The following is a 17,091-nucleotide window of genomic DNA, read 5'->3' as shown; positions in this document are numbered from 1 at the left end:
GTGCACCTCTCTCTGCTCTCTGATCCTCGGCAGTTCTTTCCCCTCTTTCCACCGTTTAGACCCTGGTGTTCCTCGGCCCATCATCTCAGACCATCCCCCTTCTGCCCTCATCCTTCCCACAGTGGCCCTTTGCAGTTTGCTTATGCCTGGCGCCTACTTGACTGCAGCCACCACAGGGAAAGGAGATAATTAGCTCTCCTCAGCCTGGCAGTCTGTAAAAGACAAATTGAAGTTCATTTCAATAACAGCTTTTTTCATCTGTTTGATACCAAGAATGCTAGTGCCACTGAATCTTTTTTAGCTGAAGTTTTGCGTCCATAGGGACAGTTATGGTCACAGTGGCCTGGAAAGGAGGCAGGTGTCTTACCAATATGGCTCCCTCATGCTCTTCTGTAGGGAGAGCGCCACTTCTTTGTCCACTACGTCTGCATTCCCATGGGAAGGAATGTCAAGATGTTTTCAGCTAATACAAGCCACTTTCATTTTATTGCACATTGTGTGCGTGTGCATGTGTATGTGTTCGCGCGCGCGCGCGTGTGTGTGTGTGTGAGTGTACGTGTGTGTGTGTGAGTGTACGCGCGTGTGAAGCATTCCAGAGAATAAAGCTACCCAGATTATCTGTTTCTCACCACCATCTCAGATGGAGTGAGAGGCCATTACTAATCAGGAACAAGTGCTGAGCTAAGGGCTAAAGGAGAGAGCATGCTGGGGGAGCTTGCCCCAAGGAGCTGCCAATGCAGGTGTGGGGCAGAACATTTGCACAAAAAGGGAGAGTCAGCCCGGGGAAAGGAGAAATAAAAATCAGCGGGGCTGGTCGCAGGGAGGCGTTTGGAATAGTAACAACTACCTGTTCTTGAACCCATACTATGCAGTCACACTTTAAGTGAATTCTCTTGACTCTAACCTCAGAAGCTGTGGGAAGAACTAACTATAGGAACTATCTTTACAAAAGAAATCAAGTTCTTAAGTGTTGTGCTGACAGCGGTGTGGAAGGAATAAGTTGTTGTATCACCCACTGCCTTAAGCCGGGCGTTGGTGGCGCACGCCTTTAATCCCAGCACTCGGGAGGCAGAGGCAGGTGAATCTCTGTGAGTTCGAGACCAGCCTGGTCTACAGAGCTAGTTCCAGGACAGGCTCCAAAGCCACAGAGAAACCCTGTCTCGAAAAACCAAAAAAAAAAAAAAAAAAAAAAAAAAAAAAAAAAAAAGGAAACCTGTGTGGTTTCTGCCTTCACTGAGCTTACAGACAGAAATACACTCCCCAGTCTGGTAGCCACTAGCCATGTGTGTCTATTAAAATTAATGTTTAGGTCCTCAGTCAGACTAGCTGCATTTCATCATGTGTTCAGTGTCCACAAGTGGATGGAGACCACCGACACGGCCAAAAGCTTTGTTGTTGATCAGCATGGAAAGAGACAGAGGAAGCAGTAAGGAATGAATATCTACGTGGTAAAGGCGGGGTAGAGAGGGATGGGTGTGGGGGGAGCATAATATTGCTACTGCTATTCTTATTCTAATCAAGATGTAGAAACCAAGGTTTGGTGAGGTCAGACAATGAGACCAAGTTCACACACCTGCAAAATGGGAGAACTGAGATTTTAACTCAAGTTTGTCTTTTTCACATGCTGTTTGGGTCGTTTTATGACGGGAATGAGCCAACCCACAGGTAGAAATTAAAGAGAAAAGGCACCCCTGGTGGGAAAGTGAAGTTTTGTGCAAAGGCATAGATGAGCAAGGCTGGCAGAGGACCACAGGCAAACCAGTCTGGCGGGAGAGGCCACAGTTTGCTGAAATCATGTCCTAGGAGAGGTAAGTTGGAACCTGCCTGTCTTGACTAAAAGCCAAGGAGCTAAGAAACTTAGCACTACAAGAGGTTGAGTCTTTATAGGATGGAAGCAGGAGCATGGAGTGGCCAGAACCATGCACTATGAGAAAGCAGCAGTGCTTAGGAACAAGCATCCATGGACAAAGCTAGGGAGACCAGTTAAGGATTAAGGAGACAGAAAGGGATGAATAGGGGTGTGAAGAAAGATCAGCACGGGCCTAGTGATCTTAGATTAAGGCTCGATCCTTTGTGTCACTGGACACTTTCCTTTACTATTGTGGGTTTCTTTTCTCCAACTACATGGCAGGCCCAGATGATCTCTGAGGGTCCCCTTACCAATGACAGTTTATGAGTCTCCAAATGTAAATGACATTAGGCTAAATGAAGCACTAGTTTAAGAAAATTATTTTCCAGTAACAAAACAAGCTAGCTTGTCTTTTATTCGGGGAAGATGATGAGCACGGGGTACAGAGGCAGGATGGACGAACAGTGAGAAAATAATGGGTTTAAAAAATAAAATAATGGACTTGTATTTTTAAAAGTTGTATAGAGTTAGAGGCCGTTGTTTTACACCCCCACCCTCATGATAGCTTTTAAACTGTTTTGACCTATGATCCACAGGTAGGAAATAATAGAAATTACATCAGGTGTCTAGTATTTATACGTGAAAACAAAGGGTTTATGAGACAACAGTTGGCCTTTTTTAAGGGCAATTAGCACTATTTTTTGTTGGATTCTGATAATAATTTGTTGGATTTTCAAAAGCATGTTGCCACCCACTAAATTTGTTTTATAATATATTCATGTGTCAGGACTCAACAAGTTTTTGTAAGTTGGAGGCAATGGCAGGGCGTCCTGTGCAGACATTCAGGAGCGAGCTGGAGAGGCAAACCAGGGCAGGACTCCAGGCTGGAAGAGTTTAAAGAACATTTCGCTCGGATCGGAGCGCGGAGCGCGTAGAGAGGAGGAAAACCCTGGAACCGCTAGGTGGGACACTCCCACCGGGATGCTGGAGGAGAGGGCTCTCAGAACGGCTGGGGTCAGCCATTCATCCTGACGCTGCCTTTCCCCAGGCGTTCAGGGAGCTCCCCGGGCATCCTCCGGAGAGGACTACGCGCCCACTCCCTCCATTCATTCCCCTCGCGTGTCGGCGAGCACGGAGCCCGCACGCGCCGGGACCAAGACACTTTCCCCGGCCCCGGGACCGCCGTCGGCAGCACCGGATCGCGCTCCCCGGTCCGGCCGGCGCGCGCACATTTCACGCGCGCACTCCCAAGCACGCACACACAAAGTTGTGGCCGCCTCCACCGCGGAGCTCCGGTCGGCGGCTGCGGGCCAGCGCACCGCGCTCTCGCCGGGCCCGGCTCGCACGGCCGCTCGGCTCCCCTCGGGCCGCACTCGGCCCCCGCCGACGCCCGGCTCCGTCCTTCGGCTCGGCCTTCCCCGCCTCGCATCCGTGCCATCGGCGCTCGATTGCGCGCGGACTCCCTGGGGCTCTTCCCGGCTCGTTCGCTCGCGCTTGCCCGCCTGCCCGCTCGCGCCCGGCCGCGCCGCCCCGCCCCCGCCCCCTCCCCCTGCTCCTCACGGGCAACTTTTGCCGGCGCCCCCGCCTCACAGCCATGCGGAGCTGAGCTCCGGCCCGGGCCCTGGCCGCCGCAGCCCGCCCCGGCTCCCGCCCTCGCGGACCCGCCCGGCCCTCGGCCTCGGCGCCTTAGCCGCCCCGGGCCGGCCGAGCCCCCCGCGCAGGGCCCGGGCCGCGGCCACGGCGGCGGCGGCGGCGGTGGCGGCGACGCGCCCGCCCGGCCCCCTCCCCCGGCGCCGGCCAAGTGAGGCGGTGATGCGGGCGCTGGCGGCCTGGGCTGAGCCGAGAGCGGAGACACAGGCTCAAGATGGCAGATTCCCACTGAGGCTGAGGGGGCCGAGCTCGCGCGCCGCGTTCCCTTCTCCGTTGCCATGAACCGCGGACACCCCGGCCCCGATGGCCCCCGTGTACGAAGGTAAGGAGCGTCCGGCCCGCGATCCCCTGCTTGCTCGGCCGGTCGCGGCCCCCGCAGCTTTGTTCTGCCCGCGGCCCCTCGCCCGGCAGCCCCCGGCCGCAGCCCCGGGCCCTGGCCGCGGGGGCTCGTGACCCTCCCCGGTGCCCCCATCCCGGGCCCAGACGGGACCGGAGCCGGCCTGGAGCAGGATCTTATTTCCAGGGCAGAGAAGGCGGCTGGGGGGTGTGTGCCGGGTGGGCTGCTGCCCAAAGAAAAGAAATGGGGGCGGCGTGTGGGAAAAGACGAATCCGTGACTGCTTTCTGTTTATTTGTGATAAATGAAGGTGATGCGATCCTCCCCCAGTACCTTTAAATGATCTCCTTCCTACTTGTCCGTTCTCTCTGCTCCCTTTTCCAAACATCTCCACTCCCACCCCACACTCCTTTATTCTTTCCGAGCCTCCGATTTTTTAGGGGGGGGGGTTGTTGGTGGTGGTGGTGGCGGCGGCTGTGGAATCCGATTGTGAGGGGCCAAGCGGTGAGAGAGGGTAGAGATGAAAAGTCCATTTCAGACCCAGGCAGAACAATGAAATAGGCTCAAAATCTCCCCGCAATTAGCGTGTGGCAGGGAGAATGTAGTTTGGCTTGGGGGGCGAGGGGGGCGAAAGAAGATTTTCTGGCTCGGCCTGGGTGGATCTGTGTGCTGTGCACCTTCACCTGGCGTTGGCTGATTTTTCCCCCCGTTTGACTGTCTTCATAAGAAAGAAAAGGTAAGGCGATACAGCTGCCTCGCACACTCTTTCGGTTCTCTTCAGTCAGTTCCGTCAGCTTGCAGCGAGAAAAATCAAACCCGAATCAACTAAGTTTTTACACTTCTATATGTTTTTGTGTGCTTGTAGTACGGGGGCTTTTCCAACCAAAGTCTGCCTGAATTTTCAGTTATTTCATCGTGAAAATGTTTCTCTCGTGAAATTATTGAAATAGCAGTCTTTTACATACTTTTTTAGCGTGAGTTCATCTGGCTTTCTTTCGGTTTTGTTCAGATATTCGGTGGATGAAATCGCAAATGAGAGGGAAACGGGTTTGCCAGGAACCAAGAGGAGGGGCGAGGGAAGATTGTAATCCTATAAACCCGGGGAACCGTGGGGCCCAGTGAAACTGGGTTCTCATTAATAGTTTTATCTCTGTTAGGAGAGGCTGATTCGAAAAAAAAAAAAACTTATCTGAAAAGAAAATCTGTTATTAGTTCCAGGGCTCCAAATGAATTAGGTTTCTGCACGGAATAAAGTTACCAGCCTGACTCTGAATAATGAGGCTGTAAATAACCTATGGACTGTAAATATTTTTTTCCAGAGTCTCTTAGAAACAAAGGGGCTGTTTAGAAAGCAACAGAGAAATGTTATTCCAGGGGCTTTCCTCTTTGATTCTGAAGAACACAAGGTCCATTTAACCGTTCCACAAAACAAAACAAAATTTCTGGTCACTCCACCACATAGAATAGGAGCATGCCAATGGGTATGTGAACACCGTAGGAGAGCCCATGTCGGCCATTCATTGTTCGTCTGTTCTAGGGGAGGGGGCTGCAGTCAAAGCTCCCACTGTCTGGAGTGCTAAAATGAAACAGTTTTTTCTTTATTAAGTACCTCCTTGAGACTCCCTCTGCTGGACACTCGGGGTGAGCATTTTAGAAGGAACTTGGCATTGCATTCGCAGCTGTGATAGAGGGCTGCTTTTCTTCTTCCAGGGGCTGGTTAGGTGGTTGGAGTATTTTGTCAACTTTGTACAAAGCCACCTTAGGGACTGCATTTATCATGTTAATTTCATTTGGAATCCATGAGGAATGTAGGCTACCCCCCCCCCCGGGGGGGAGGGCTGTGCAAGCCTTAGTATGGTTGGTCCATGACTTTGTTATTTCAGTGGTTATGTCAGATAAAGAATTACAGGTGTGTAAGGTGCTACAGTGTAGGACTGTGGATCTCGGGGGTCTCAGTTCGTAGTTTTATTTCCCAACCCTCCTCTATTCCAGGCAACCTAATTTGCCACTCCTTCCATCCCTGGGTTATCTTGAATCTTGTCTGTGGATTCTCTTAACTGTTGTTTTGTTTGTAGTTTTTTCTTCTCTGGAGCATCTCTGTACCTCTTCATCACTCTTTTCCTGGTCTTGCTCAGCACTACTCCTCTGCAGCCCAGAACCGCTCAGCCCCAAGCTCAGGCCTGCTCTTTTTGTGAGGGACTGTGAGGCTTGCTGCGAGACAGATAAATGACCTCCACAGTCAAGGACTGTGCTCTGGGGACCTGCATTCACTCACAGTGTGTGTGTCCAAGACTGCCGTGACCTCTCCCTTGACCCGCAGTGACAACCCGTGGATTCAGTGAACCTGATTTTTTTTTTTTAAATCATATCTCAACCAAACCCAGGGACTGTGCATGTGTGAGTGTCGTGCGTGTGTGTGTGTGCTCGCGCGCGCTTATGCATGTGTGTGTCTTAAACGAGCAAGACTTCTCCTGCAGACTTCTCCGAGAAGAGGGCTTTTGCCCCCTAATAGTTCACATGATTCTTCTCAGAAGTCTAATGACACACGAGACTTTTTAGCTGGAATTTCTCAAATGGAGTGTGACCGGAATACTGAGTGAAGGCTGGAATGTAGAAATTTAGACAGGCATGCTGCTTTTGCAACAAAGCGTATTTGATAATACAAAATAAGTGAAGAAATGTAGTCCGTCTTCTAGGACTTTCTTAAAGAGTAGGGTTATAAGCAGCATGCTAGTTTTCAGTGGCTTGATACTGATCAAGTTAAAATTCTTGTAAAAAAGGGGCTTTATTTTCTTTAGAAGGTTAAACATTTGCCTTGTGATTATATTTCTCCATCAACTTGCTTATCAAGCCCTTTTCAGTATGCAGTGCAAAGGTCAACCACAGGGGTCTGTATCCCTATGGGTTCCCAATTCCAGGTTAACTATGTCACACTTACCTGAGATGTGGCTTGTTGGTGAGCATGGAGGAAACCAAACCTTTCACATTCAGCTTGTAAACACTGAAGTCCCTCATCAGGTGGGCCACCAAACTGAGTCATCTTCCCTCAAAAGAATTTTATGACATATCAACTATAATATCTTGGCCTGTGTTTACATTTTCTGTTTTTAAAGTTAGTAAGTATAGCTATTGTTTTCCTTGTTGCTACATTTGAATAGTGAAGCAAAACTCATTAGTTTTATTCTTGATACTGGACAGGATGGCAGGACATTCAAATCAGAGAAGCTGGAGTTTGGACCAAGCTTATGACCTTGGTATCTTACTTTTCAAAACTTTTAGCCTTTATTGGGTTGTGTGAGGAACCTGATATTTAGTGGAGTTCCAGCCTAGAGTAGGCATTTTCCTAGTATGTGTTAAATCCCCCTGTCTTCTGAGTTGCTTACAGGGATGACATCCCCAGGGAAAGTGTAACCCACAAATAGTTTAGAAAATCAGTAATAGCAACATTTCAATTCAGTTATTAATCTCCTACTGTTCCTTTTGGGAAGCAGCAACAATAAACTCCCCATAGCCATGGAAGAAAGAACCTTTTTTTTCTCCTCTGTGACCTTTCTAGACTGTCCATGCCTGTCAAGTTTCTGCTGGTTTCAGGTAGAGAATGCCTCTTCCATATTACAAATGTGCACTCAGATCCTAAGACAGACTTTGAGGGGCTGCAGCTGTGTTGCTGGGAAGGCATCCCTAAGAATGAAAGGGAACCTTTGCCCTTAGCAGGGACCCACTACTATACAAGGTGGCAGGCTGGTTGCTTACTGGTTCTTCTTAGAGGAGAGCTCCTACTCAGCCACATGCCAGGGTCTGCCTCACTAGGCATTAAATATGAATTTCTTACCTGGGAGAATTGGAGGCTTTATGTAAATTATAGCTGCTTATATTCTTCATACTTTTTAATTCATGCTCCTTCATTTTTTTCTTCCTTTCTCGCATAGAGATCAGTCTTAAGGATCTATCTACCTTTGAGGTTTGCACGGAACAAAGTAGTGCTGATCAGAGGGTAGGACATTTGTGCATTTTTTATTGTTCTCTGAATGCATGCTTTGCAAGTGCTTTCTGGTAGCCTTAGTATGACGATTCAACCGCTTGGGGTTGCAGTCAAAGGCTGGATTCAGAATAATACTAGCAGACTTTGTGTAACCACTAATAGAGTGTGAACTTGAAAGGCCCAAGCTCATAATAGCTCCATTTCATGTGACAATACCTTGTTGAAGGAGGGGAGAAAAAAACCTAGAAAATTGAAAACCCAGAGTACAGGAAGATCTTTATTTTTTCTTTAAAAGAAACTGAGAATGATAGGGGTTGGTGATGGTGATTCTGACTTAGACTGTGATTTGGGTCATGTACTTTCTACACTCTCTACATGCTGAACTCCCTGTTTGTTCCCTCATTCTGCAGACCAGGGTGCATCTTTCATGCTTTCAGTGAGCAAACATTTACAGAGGCTCTGTGTCCGGGGCCTCGTGGCAGGTTCTGTGTTTGGAGAAATGACAAAGACCTGACCTCTGACCTCTAGGAGTTCAGGAATAGAGGAAGTGAAAGTCAAAATATTTAAAGGTGTACAGACTCACTGGGGAGTGTGTCTGACCCAGATGCAATGGTTGCTTGTTTGTTTGCTTTTGTGTATGTCAGTTCTTACACACTTTTGTTTTCTTACGGTGTAAAGGGAAGACTCTCAACTTCCCTTTTATTTGAAAATGTTTTCTTTAGTTGAACTAAAAGAATTATGTGTGAACTTCAAAGCTTCTCATTACAGATTTCCTTAGAAATTTCTTAAATATTAGCATCTCTTTTGTATAGAATGCTGTTTTCTCTTTCGTTATTTAACTTTCATTGTGTATCCTCATCAACACAAATGCAGTTCTCACGTGCACATGCTGCTGGGGCATTTTTTGTTTTCTACATCTAGAGTTGAAGACCGTGCTGTGCCCCTTCCTGGCTTCATGGGCTCACTTGTGTTCCAGATAGTCATGTGGTGGGCACTCGCTGGCAGGACACAGACAGAGGAGTCGGTCACAGCAGCTTTCGGCAGTCATTTCCCAGGAGCAGGGCTTTCTGGGAAAAGCCTGGCTGTACCCTTATTTTGGGGAACACAGGACCCTGGAGCAACAGTCTCTGAGAAATGATAGTTTGCGTCCCTGCCTTCAGCAGAATCTCCAGGGTCAGGGGTAGGGGGATACACCCTTGTCTGATCATGTATTAGATGACTTTTTTTCTATTCTCCTTATGACCTCTGAGGAAGGGACCCCTCCCCCTTCTCCTCTGTGACCTTTCCAGCGTGTCCATTGTCACTGAGCTTCTGCTCCTTTTAGGTAGAGACTGCCTCTTCCATAGCAACACTTCTGTGCTGCATTACAAATGTGTACACAGATCCTAAGACAGATTCTGAGGGGCTGCAGCTGTGTTCCTGGGAAGGCATCACTAAGAATGAATACAAACCTTTGCCCTGACTTGAAATCTTCCACTCACTGGTAGCTGTTATCTAGGAAAGAGCATTAGCAGCTCCTTCATTGATCAGTTCTAATATTCCATGAATCTGATGGTCCGGAGATCCCTGGACCTGCTGGAAATCTCGTCTGCTTTCAGTCAAACTTGTTTTCTGTTACTTTTCTCTCTAAAACCTTTCATATACTTGAAGATAACAACCGTACTCTACTTTTTCACCACAGAACTTGTTTCTGTCTCTGAAACATCTCCTTTCTCTGTTTTGAACTCGCTAGTTTCTCTCTACTAAGAAACATGGTGCTAATCAAATCTGAGGGCAATTCTTTAATAATATTCTTATTAGTATGAAAAATACAAGAAAAGGAACTTACTTCCTGGGGCACTCCTGGAGGACCATCACCTTTGTGTGTACCCCCTGTTGTAGTTGTGCAATTCCTTAACTCTAGTAGGAACTTTATAAACATACGAAGCATGGACTGTTCTGGTTTTTTTAAAAATGAAGTCTTTTATTTGTTTTTATTAAGCTATATATTTTTCTCCGTCCCCTCCCTCCCTCCCCTCCCCTTCTACCCTCTCCCATGGCCCCCATGCTCCCAATTTACTCAGGAGATCTTGTCTTTTTCCAATTCCCATGTAGATTAGATCCATGTATGTCTCTCTTAGGGTTGACTGTTCTTTTTAATGTCATCTAAGCAATACTTTACAGCCGCCCAAGATTTATGACTTGCTAGTACTCACTTGGGTCTTGAGTCTTTTTTATTTTTATTTTTTTGAGATAGGCTCTCACCATATAGCTCTGCTTGACCTGGAACTCAATAAGTAGACCAGACTAGCTTGAAACTCACAGAGATCCACTTGCCTTTGCTTCCAGAGCACTGGAATTAAAGGTATGTGCCACCATGCCTTCCCGTCCACCCCCTGAATATTTCTTTTTTTTTAATTTATTAATTATTTATTAAAGATTTCTGCCTCCTCCCCGCCACCGCCTCCCATTTCCCCTGAATATTTATTTCTTATACTGTTGTCTGACATCCTCACCCCTACCAAGCTGCCACCTTCTGATCGACTGTCCGTCTGATTCCAGCTCTTGGGGCCTTTCTTAACTGCGTGCTGCAGAGCACACAGAACACAGAGCATATAAAGCATCATAACTTGCACTGCACTTGACTGAAGAAAAGAGTGTACAGTGTCTTTATGTTCTGGTGTAATATTAGTTCACCCAGGTTAGAAAGGACGGTGTGTCAGATTCTTGATAGATTCTGAGTCAGCGAAAGCCATACCTGTTTTACCAGTCAGTGAGCCAGGTGTTTATGAGAGTGGTTACAAGGCCAACTTACAGAGTATCCTCCCTCTTGACAGTCTGGAGCCAGCAGAAAGGACACAGATATAATGGACAGCCATTGCCTCTGGGTCATTTTCAGATGGATGACTCTGTTCTTAAAAAAAAAAAAAAGTTAGGGAAATCATTACCAAAACAAAACAAAACAAAACAAATTAGCAAACTTCACAACTGAAAATTAATTTTGTGGTCTCACTTATTTGTGAACATAATACCAAACAGATTTGTAGTGATTTAGGTAGTATTCTGGTTTAACAATTCTTGCCTAACTACTTTTGCTCTAGTACATTCTGATCAATTAAGTGCCATGTTTAAAGAGAATTAAGACGGATTGACTCTTTTGTGTGTGCTAATGTGCAGACATTATAAAATCCTCTGTCACAGAAAGAATGCCATCTAATACATAATAGAACAAGGGCATCCCCTCCCCTGCTGGTTCTGTCCATCTGCAGTGAGAACTCACTGTGAAGCTTCATAATGTGGGCTGAAGAAAGCACTTCTGTACAGTTACACATCACATCTTGATTTAAAAGGCATATCTGTGAAAACTGGGCATTTCCCTCCATACCAATATCTCCTATTCAATCTGTGAAGTATTCTTCAATTATAAAGTGACTTTTCCAAGGGTTTGTCAAAATCCACCATGCCAGTCCTGTGTAGAACTTTGCCATCATACTATTAAAGAAGTCCATTTTTTTTTTGTGGTCTTTGTACCTACAGCCTGTAAAAAAAAAAAAAAAATCACATGATAAAGATTCGGAAAACTGTTTTGTTGCTAGTTGTGGAAGGTTCCCTCAGACCCCCATCCCAAATAAAGAACTTACAGTGCTCTGACAAAAACAAGATTGTAAATTCCTGGGATTCTGCAGAAAGACAGTGAGTTTACCCTCTACATTCTGTGTACCTGCATCCAGTCATTAAGATCCACACCGAGAGCAGGGACTTCAGACGGGAAGGGAATTTCAGGAAACCTGAGTGAAAGGGCACATAAGAATGCATACATGTCGTCAGCTTCAGTCTGGACCGTTTATATCTGCAGCCACAGCCTGGAATGATTACTGCTACTCATTAAGTATGACCTGCACTGTAAGGAAATGATTAATTGATATTCATTATATTCTGCTTACTGAGATGGGGAGGCTTTCTAATGTATTACAGACATGAAAATGCTCAAAATAAAGTTTCATTTGGTTATACCATGACTTATTCTGAAAAGGATTTAAGTTCACATAACGGGTTAAGTTTCTGTAGAGAAGAAAATTAATTTATGTAGATCAGTTTCGTGGATCAGCCTATTTCAAGGGAAGTTGGGTAAATGAAGTAGTCCTTTATAAAGACAACAGAAACAGCCAAAGCTCTTGTGCTGGCTTAACTAGGTGAATGAGCAGAGTGTATAATGGGATTCATTTGCAAAGTAATTTTTGCTTGGCTGGAGTGGTAAGCACAAAATAGACCAGCAGATGAGGACAGTAAGTGTTTTGGATCAGTTGTCAAAGGTTTAAAAGGGGTTCCAATTCAAGAGACATTTTATGGTGTGCAGAAGGGGACTGGTATCAAAATGATACTTGAACCAGGTAATTTTTAGTGGCCTGGATGTAATAGGAGGAGGGAGGGAACTTGGGAGAGCTTGCCAGGGAGCTGGGTACTGTGGTAGGAGGCATGAATACTCTGGAGTTGGGCCGGGCATCTGGGTTGCTTAGGAGTACATTCAGAGAGAGTATTTGTCAGTGGTGTCTGGCCCAGTGGTTCAAGAAGTTTTTGTTCTGTTTTGTTTCCCTCCTGTATCTCTGGCAGGGATCTAAGATCAGGAGACTAGCTGGTTTGGACAAAACATTTTTTTTTCTATTCCTTTAAGAATCTCTATTTTTGTAGGCTCCTTACATTGTACAGGGCCTTCTTGGACCATAGTACAACCTGGTAGGGCCTTCATGAGTTAGTGTTCCACCTCTGACACGTGTCCAGATCATTGAAGAGGCTGCAGAGGCCTCTTACTAGGGAGGCCAAGGTAGGGGTGGGGTGCGGAGAAGCCCCTAACAGCCTAGAATGCTGCGGACAGCTTCACTGGACTGCACTGCTAGGCATAGCCCCAGTGTCTAGGTTCCTCGGATTCACCAGAGCCACAGCCTGTTGTCTCCAACCTATGGGCAGCTACTGACTTCTGGCCTCCTGGGCTGCCTGAAAGCCTGCAGTATTACACAGAGGCCAGCACCTAAAGGGTGTGTTTTTCTTTCTTCTAGGAGAGCAAGGCCACAGTGCCCTCAGCTCTAGAATTTTCAGTTTTCTGTTAGGAACTCATCCCTTATGTTTCCCTGAACAAGTTTGCAGCTTGTCACTATGAGCTTCTTAGTAAAAGCAGAAAATCACAGGCAAAGGCCTAGTACAATCATGATTAGTTTCACAGAACCTCAAAGCACTTTTAAGCCATTAAGCAACTTTTAAAACAATTTTGCCTTCCTAAGGTTCAGTTTTGAGTCATTCTTGCCCTTTGACATGGCCACGAACTTGAGACTTGCCACTGCTTTCAGTAACAACACATGGGACTGTGAGTACATTTGCAGTGGTGTTGGTTTTGACCTGGCTTGGAGGAATTTCCGTCCTGCTGAGTGACTTCTGGACACAGACTTTAACACTGATAAAAGCACACCAAAGGACAGGCTTACATTAGCAGGATCCTGGGGCAAGTTCATTACAAGACCCCATTCTGCCTTTCTGGTTGGTGAGTCCAAGCTGCAAACATCCTACCTCCTCTTGGGACCTGGGGTATCCCAAGGATGCCTGATGCGCCTTTGAATACACACTCGCAGACCCTGGAAAGGCTTGAGATCGATCTTCAGATGCCCTGAAGCCCTGGGGATATGGAAAACAGCAGATGCTCAGCCTGTGGATGGGCACACACCTTGACTCCAGGGCCTCTTCAGCCACTGTGTGGGATGGCTAGGCTCTTTGAATCTTGCCGAAAGGGGAAAAGTAGGGGCCTACCTTGCTAGTATGAGGTTACCTTGTGTTTCAAACAATTCAGAAATGAAGACTACTTGAAATATTTTCTTGTTGCACAAATGACAGCTGTTAATTGTGTCACCTCCTATTCTGTTATCATCCTCTCCCCTCCCTTCTTCTATCCATCTCATACTTCCAGTTGCTTTGTAAAACATGGGAGTCATAAAACTGACCCATGGCCTGTGAGTTGGTAAGGTTGCTCCTATAGTCAGCATGTTCCTCCCACCAGTGAAGCTTCATGGAAGACCTAGAAATCTGATAGCGACTCTGTTGTGTAAGTTTTGGCCCCTGGCACCTGGAGCCTCCCCTCCTGCTCATGCTTGACAGCGTCTCTCCTCTCCACTTTAACTGCTTATTATCTACCCACAGGGCCCCTCTGCCTACCTATTTATTTTTCTGACTCTCTGCATCTTGGGCATGTTTGTGCCTTCTAAGGGATGTCATGGAACTCTGCGAAGTGTATCTATGTGAGGCACTATTTTGGAGGACTACCAGTCACCTAGAGGGCTTGCCAAAACTGTGACCCAACCCCTAGAGTTTCTCATTTGTGAAGTCTGTGGTAGGCCTCAGTTGCATTTCCTGTGGAAAGTTATTGTTTTGGAGAAATGCATTCTTTTTTTAATTTTTTTTTTTATTGAGAAAAGGAAAAAAAAGTTTCCGCCTCCTCCCAGCCTCCCATTTCCCTCCCCCTCCTCCCACCCTTCTCCCCCTTCCCCCACTCCTCTCCCTCTCCCTCTCCAGTCCAAAGAGCAGTCAGGGTTCCCTGCCCTGTGGAAAGTCCAAGGTCCTCCCCCCTCCGTCCATGTCTAGGAAGGTGAACATCCAAAACTGGCTAGGCTCCCACAAAGCCAGAACATGAAGTAGGATCAAAACCCCATGCCATTGTCCTTGGCTTCTCATCAGCCCTCATTGTCCGCCATGTTCAGAGAGTCCGGTTTTATCCCATGCTTTTTCAGTCACAGTCCAGCTGGCCTTGGTGAGCTCCCAATAGATCAGCCCAACTGTCTCAGTGGGTGGGTGCACCCCTCGTGGTCCTGACTTCCTTGCTCATGGAGAAATGCATTCTTAATGAAGAGCCAGTATGTTTAAAGTCAGATAGCTATTTTGATGAAGCCTTTCTTAGATGTTTGGGGGAGAGACTTGACATTAGCATGACTGGCAGGCCATGAGAAGCTCAGGAATGTGCAAAGGCTGCCTCTGTTCCCTCACAAATCTTCCCGTCTCCTCTGGCAGGTCAGCAAGTGCAGGAGTTACTTCCTCTGGGCCTTCCACAGCCGGCTAGTCTGTAGTGGTGCAGTTTGGCCCTGGGACCCTGGAACAGACTGGGCAGTTATCATTTACACAGTAACATATTATTATTAGCTAACATTTAAGAGCTCTGTTATTTTCTCCCATTTATGGAAGGGGAAATTGAAGCTTAGCAATATTTAATAATGTATTCAAAGCCTTCTGACCAGTCATAGTAGAGCCAGAACTTAAACCTGTATACACCTGACTCCAGCCTGCTCTTGTCTTGACATGCAGGCTGCCCTCCTTCTCACAGCGCTGTTAGAATGGCCCAGACAACACACAACAAGGGCTTAGGATCCTTCTTAAAAAGAGACAACTTAAGCTGAGACCAATGGTGCTGGATTGTTACTCTCCCTAACATAAATGTTCTTCATCACCAAGCCAGACAAGGTAGTGATGGTAAAGCAGTGTGGAGTAGCTGATGTGGAGGAGGGTGTGGTATGGGGCAGCCAGGCCATGAGCCTACTTTGAGCAAGGAGATGACTTTTGAAAAGACTTACCAAGCCTGTGAGGTTGCCTGTTGCATTGTGAGACTTCACTGCTTCCCCATGGCATTTCTTCAGGGTTGACTGGACTGTTAGTATGCTGTACAGACAACACGGAAGGCGAGGCAGGCCACCCTGAAAGACAGGGTCAACCCCAGCAGTCTAGAGTTCCCTACCCTGTAGATAACGAAGTGGAATTTATAAATATGTTGGTTCTTCTCCAAAAATAAATGACTTTTGTTTCAGCCGAAGTCTGAGTATTTTAAAATTGCAGATGCAGATTTATGTTGCTTTCCTTGAAAGATAACGTGGCAGGCATAGAATTCAGGCCTGAAAGGAAATAGTTAACCCAGTGCAAAAACAAATCATACCACTCACTTCATTTAGTATGACTTTTTGTTTGTTTGGAACACCTCTCTACATAGCCTATAACTATATACTGGCCTCAAACTCTCTGTAACAAAGGCTGGCCTAGATCTCGAGGTCCTTCTGCCTTAGCCTCCCAAGTGCTGGGATTATAGGCTTATGTTGTCACATTATAAGTGTGTTATGCACATGTGCACACATATGCATATATGCATGTGCTTGGGGATGTTGCTTGGGATCAAACCCAGGGCCTTCCACATTTTCAACAAATGATCTGCCACTGAGATACAGCCCTAGCTGGCCCCTAGCAGGCCATAGGACATCTCTATCTGTGGAACAGAATAGGTGAGCCAGACTTCAGACTCTGTTACCTGAGAGTGTTTAACAAATGATGGAGAAGGAGCCTCAACATGGGGAGAGGAAAGTCTGTTAGACAAATGGAATGGTACAGACTGACAAGTTGCATCATTTTACAACACATTCTTATAAATCTTATGTGATTAAAACATGAGATTCAACTGAAGTCAACTATGCACAATCAGCATGCTGTGTTTGAGGGGCCTAGTGGACAGCATTGTGCCAAATGGATAGAAGTCTGTCGTGGTGCAGCTTGTGTTATAGTGAGTGAAAGTGGATAATCATTTGGGGTTTTGTTTTGAGCTTGAAGGAAATAGAAGTGGACATTTATTAAATCCTTGGAAAGGCTGAAATTTCTAAGATTAGAATCTATAGATGAAATCACAAGAAAATATCATTAATATTGTCAGAGTAAACATTCCCCAAATGTTAAGATTATTTCTGGCTTTGCCATCATGAATTATTCCTCAGAATAATTCTCTGTAACATTAAAGTTTATCTGAATTTTAAGATCTGTTATCCAAATTGTGTTTACCAGGTCAAGGGATTTGAATGTATATCATATTTTAGACATATACCACTAGATTAACTTCTTCCTCAAAGCCCTTTCAAGCTAAACAAATCAAAGTTCCTGGATAAAGATTTAAGTGATCCCTCCTATTTATTGTGGAAGTAAAGGAGTACCTGGATGCGCTTGGGCCTGAACCCTGCTCCCTAATTTTTTTCCTCTTGAGTGACATGTCAGTCCCAGACTTTCAGTATTGCTTCATTGTGTCAGTGACTTTCAAAGTTCCATCAGTACTTGGACTTTTTTTTTTTTGAGCTCTGGAGTCATGAAGACAACAGTTTACTTGACATCTCAATATAGAGATCTCATAGGCTCAACTTTAACACATCTAAAGAAAAAGTCTTGGTCGCCCTGTGAGGTACACTCCAATGTTCCATGCTTTGTTTCCACATGGTACCTTCCACACAGCAGCTTAC

General features: G+C 46.2%; 1 protein-coding gene across 1 annotated transcript in view; it reads left to right on the top strand.

The window, feature by feature from the left end:
* Positions 1 to 3,571: 3,571 nt before the first annotated feature.
* The window catches only part of Hipk2 (homeodomain interacting protein kinase 2), a 191,658-nt gene continuing 178,138 nt past the window's right edge, over positions 3,572 to 17,091 (top strand). The window contains exon 1 of the mRNA XM_041675492.1: positions 3,572 to 3,821. Coding sequence (XP_041531426.1) covers positions 3,803 to 3,821 — 19 coding nt within the window. The 5' untranslated portion in view covers positions 3,572 to 3,802. The remainder of the gene's footprint in view (positions 3,822 to 17,091) is intronic.

The sequence above is a fragment of the Microtus oregoni genome, unplaced genomic scaffold (genome assembly GCF_018167655.1).
Source record: "Microtus oregoni isolate MIOR12 unplaced genomic scaffold, Mior012 000026F_ref0000081, whole genome shotgun sequence".
Lineage (NCBI taxonomy): Eukaryota > Metazoa > Chordata > Mammalia > Rodentia > Cricetidae > Microtus > Microtus oregoni.
The sequence above is the reverse complement of the archived record's forward strand: the minus strand, read 5'-3'. Positions and strand labels throughout refer to the sequence as shown.